Genomic DNA, 1,931 nt, shown 5'->3' with positions numbered 1-1,931 from the left:
GCGTTGGAATGATTGTTTCACTATTGAAGGGGACTATGTTGTTGAATAAACACGACAGTGGTGGTTTTATTTGATTTATTTGTTATATATGTGTTATATATTATATGTAAGTATTATTACCTAGAAGTTTATTTCGATAGGAATTCAAATGATTTCGTGTGGCTTTATACTTGAGAAATATTAAAAAATATTGTGGGTAAAATCTTGATATAGGTAACAAATTTATTACTATTCATACATTTTATTAAATAAACAAATTATTAAATTTAAGTTTTTTATTACCGTTGTGTGAATTATTGCATAAATAAGATTTTGATGTTATTTAACTGCATCAAAGTTAATATTCTTCATTTAATCTTGTAGACTACGCAGATATGTCTTACAAATGTAGCTTTAGTTATCTATGACATCCTAATCAATCACAGTATCAAGGCGAACGTGTAGTATTATCGACATCAGTACTGTAAGCAATTATCCTCACTTGTGTTTCCCGATTACGTATATGTTGGTTGACATTTTGTATTACATGACGCACTACCTCATGTTGGCGATAAATTGCACCGAGTCGCCGCTTTTTCGGAGTTCTTTAATAAATTAATATAAAAATATATTTCCAGAGTTATAAAATTAATATTATATATACATACCTTGACAAGTTGTTGTTTACTTCCTGTAACATTAGCATACGTTGATTTACTTGCATCTCCATATAGAAGTAGAAAATGGACAACAGAATTGAGAAAATGCACACCAGATAACCGACCCAACTAAAGTAATGTATAAAACTAATTTTAAATTTATTACTAATATCTGTACTTTTAGTTAATATTTTGAATTTACTTTTTAAATAGAAAATTTAAGCCTCTCAGACATTTGTCAAAAGCGGTGTCAGGTTTCCGTTGCAGGCCCATAGAAATGAGCATAACTTTAGGTACTTTAGAGCAGAAGTAAAATAGTTTCGTATCCATAATACCAACTTTTCTCTAATATGAAATTTGAATGGGAATTTAATTTTTATTTAAATTATTATATATATATTATATTTACATACGTAGAGACTTTGATTGAAAACAATAAAAACAAATTCGCACAAAATAATTTTAAAACAAAATACTATAAAATATATTGTATTTTGACTAATTTTTGACCATAAAATTTTGTAAAATGTATAAGCAATAAATTTAAAAAAATTAAAGTTTCATAAATATTTTATAATTATTTACATTTACAAATTTAAATTATTTTACTTGAAAAGGCAAATACTACTTTTCTACATTTTTTTCTAAATTTTTTTTAAAATTTTTTTGTTGCATTTTAAAATGTGGGTCAATGTTAGTTTCAAAAATTTTTATTGTATAACGTAAAGTGTTGGTAATGTGCAAATGTCTTTACTAACAGCATCACAATGACGTCATTGTTGAAGTCATTCGCATGCACAGGTTGTTTGTAAGCAATGTGCACATGTCGCTGTTACATTGGCACTCTCAAAGTGGTCTATTTTAAATTGCTGTTAACAAGAGCTTTTGCTGTTAAAGTAACAGAAAAATGTAAACTCAAGTTTTCCTACTGTTTTGTTGTTGTTATTATTAAATTTATATATTTAGAAAAAGATACTGGCACCTGTATTTGAGTAGTCAACCAAAGATAATATTTTTCTACTACTTGCATAGGAAGATGTACGTATGGACAAAAGCTACTACAATCTTTCGTTTGTATTGGATAAACACAGTGAAGAATGAGAGCAAAAAATATTTTCTTTTGCATTAACAATTAAGTTTCCCGGATTTAAAAAATCATAAAATTTCAAATTTCTTTATTATTTATAAGCTAAATTTTTATTGATAAAATAAAAACAGAATGGTATTGAAATTTAACAATTAAAAAGAAATTAATTAATTCAATTATTCTACAGCTGGTTTATGATTTTGTTA

General features: G+C 26.2%; 1 protein-coding gene across 1 annotated transcript; it reads right to left on the bottom strand.

Moving 5' to 3' along the window:
* Positions 1 to 277: 277 nt before the first annotated feature.
* LOC119672263 lies at positions 278 to 1,087 on the bottom strand. Its single transcript, XM_038083276.1, has 4 exons — positions 1,052 to 1,087; positions 841 to 983; positions 648 to 767; positions 278 to 584 (listed from the first exon to the last, which is right to left on the bottom strand). Exons 2-4 carry the CDS (start codon positions 966 to 968, stop codon positions 428 to 430), a joined length of 405 nt encoding a protein of 134 aa, XP_037939204.1. The 5' UTR covers positions 969 to 983; positions 1,052 to 1,087; the 3' UTR covers positions 278 to 427.
* Positions 1,088 to 1,931: the final 844 nt, after the last annotated feature.

The sequence above is a fragment of the Teleopsis dalmanni genome, chromosome 1, assembly GCF_002237135.1.
Source record: "Teleopsis dalmanni isolate 2A chromosome 1, ASM223713v2, whole genome shotgun sequence".
NCBI classification, from domain to species: domain Eukaryota; kingdom Metazoa; phylum Arthropoda; class Insecta; order Diptera; family Diopsidae; genus Teleopsis; species Teleopsis dalmanni.
The sequence above is the reverse complement of the archived record's forward strand: the minus strand, read 5'-3'. Positions and strand labels throughout refer to the sequence as shown.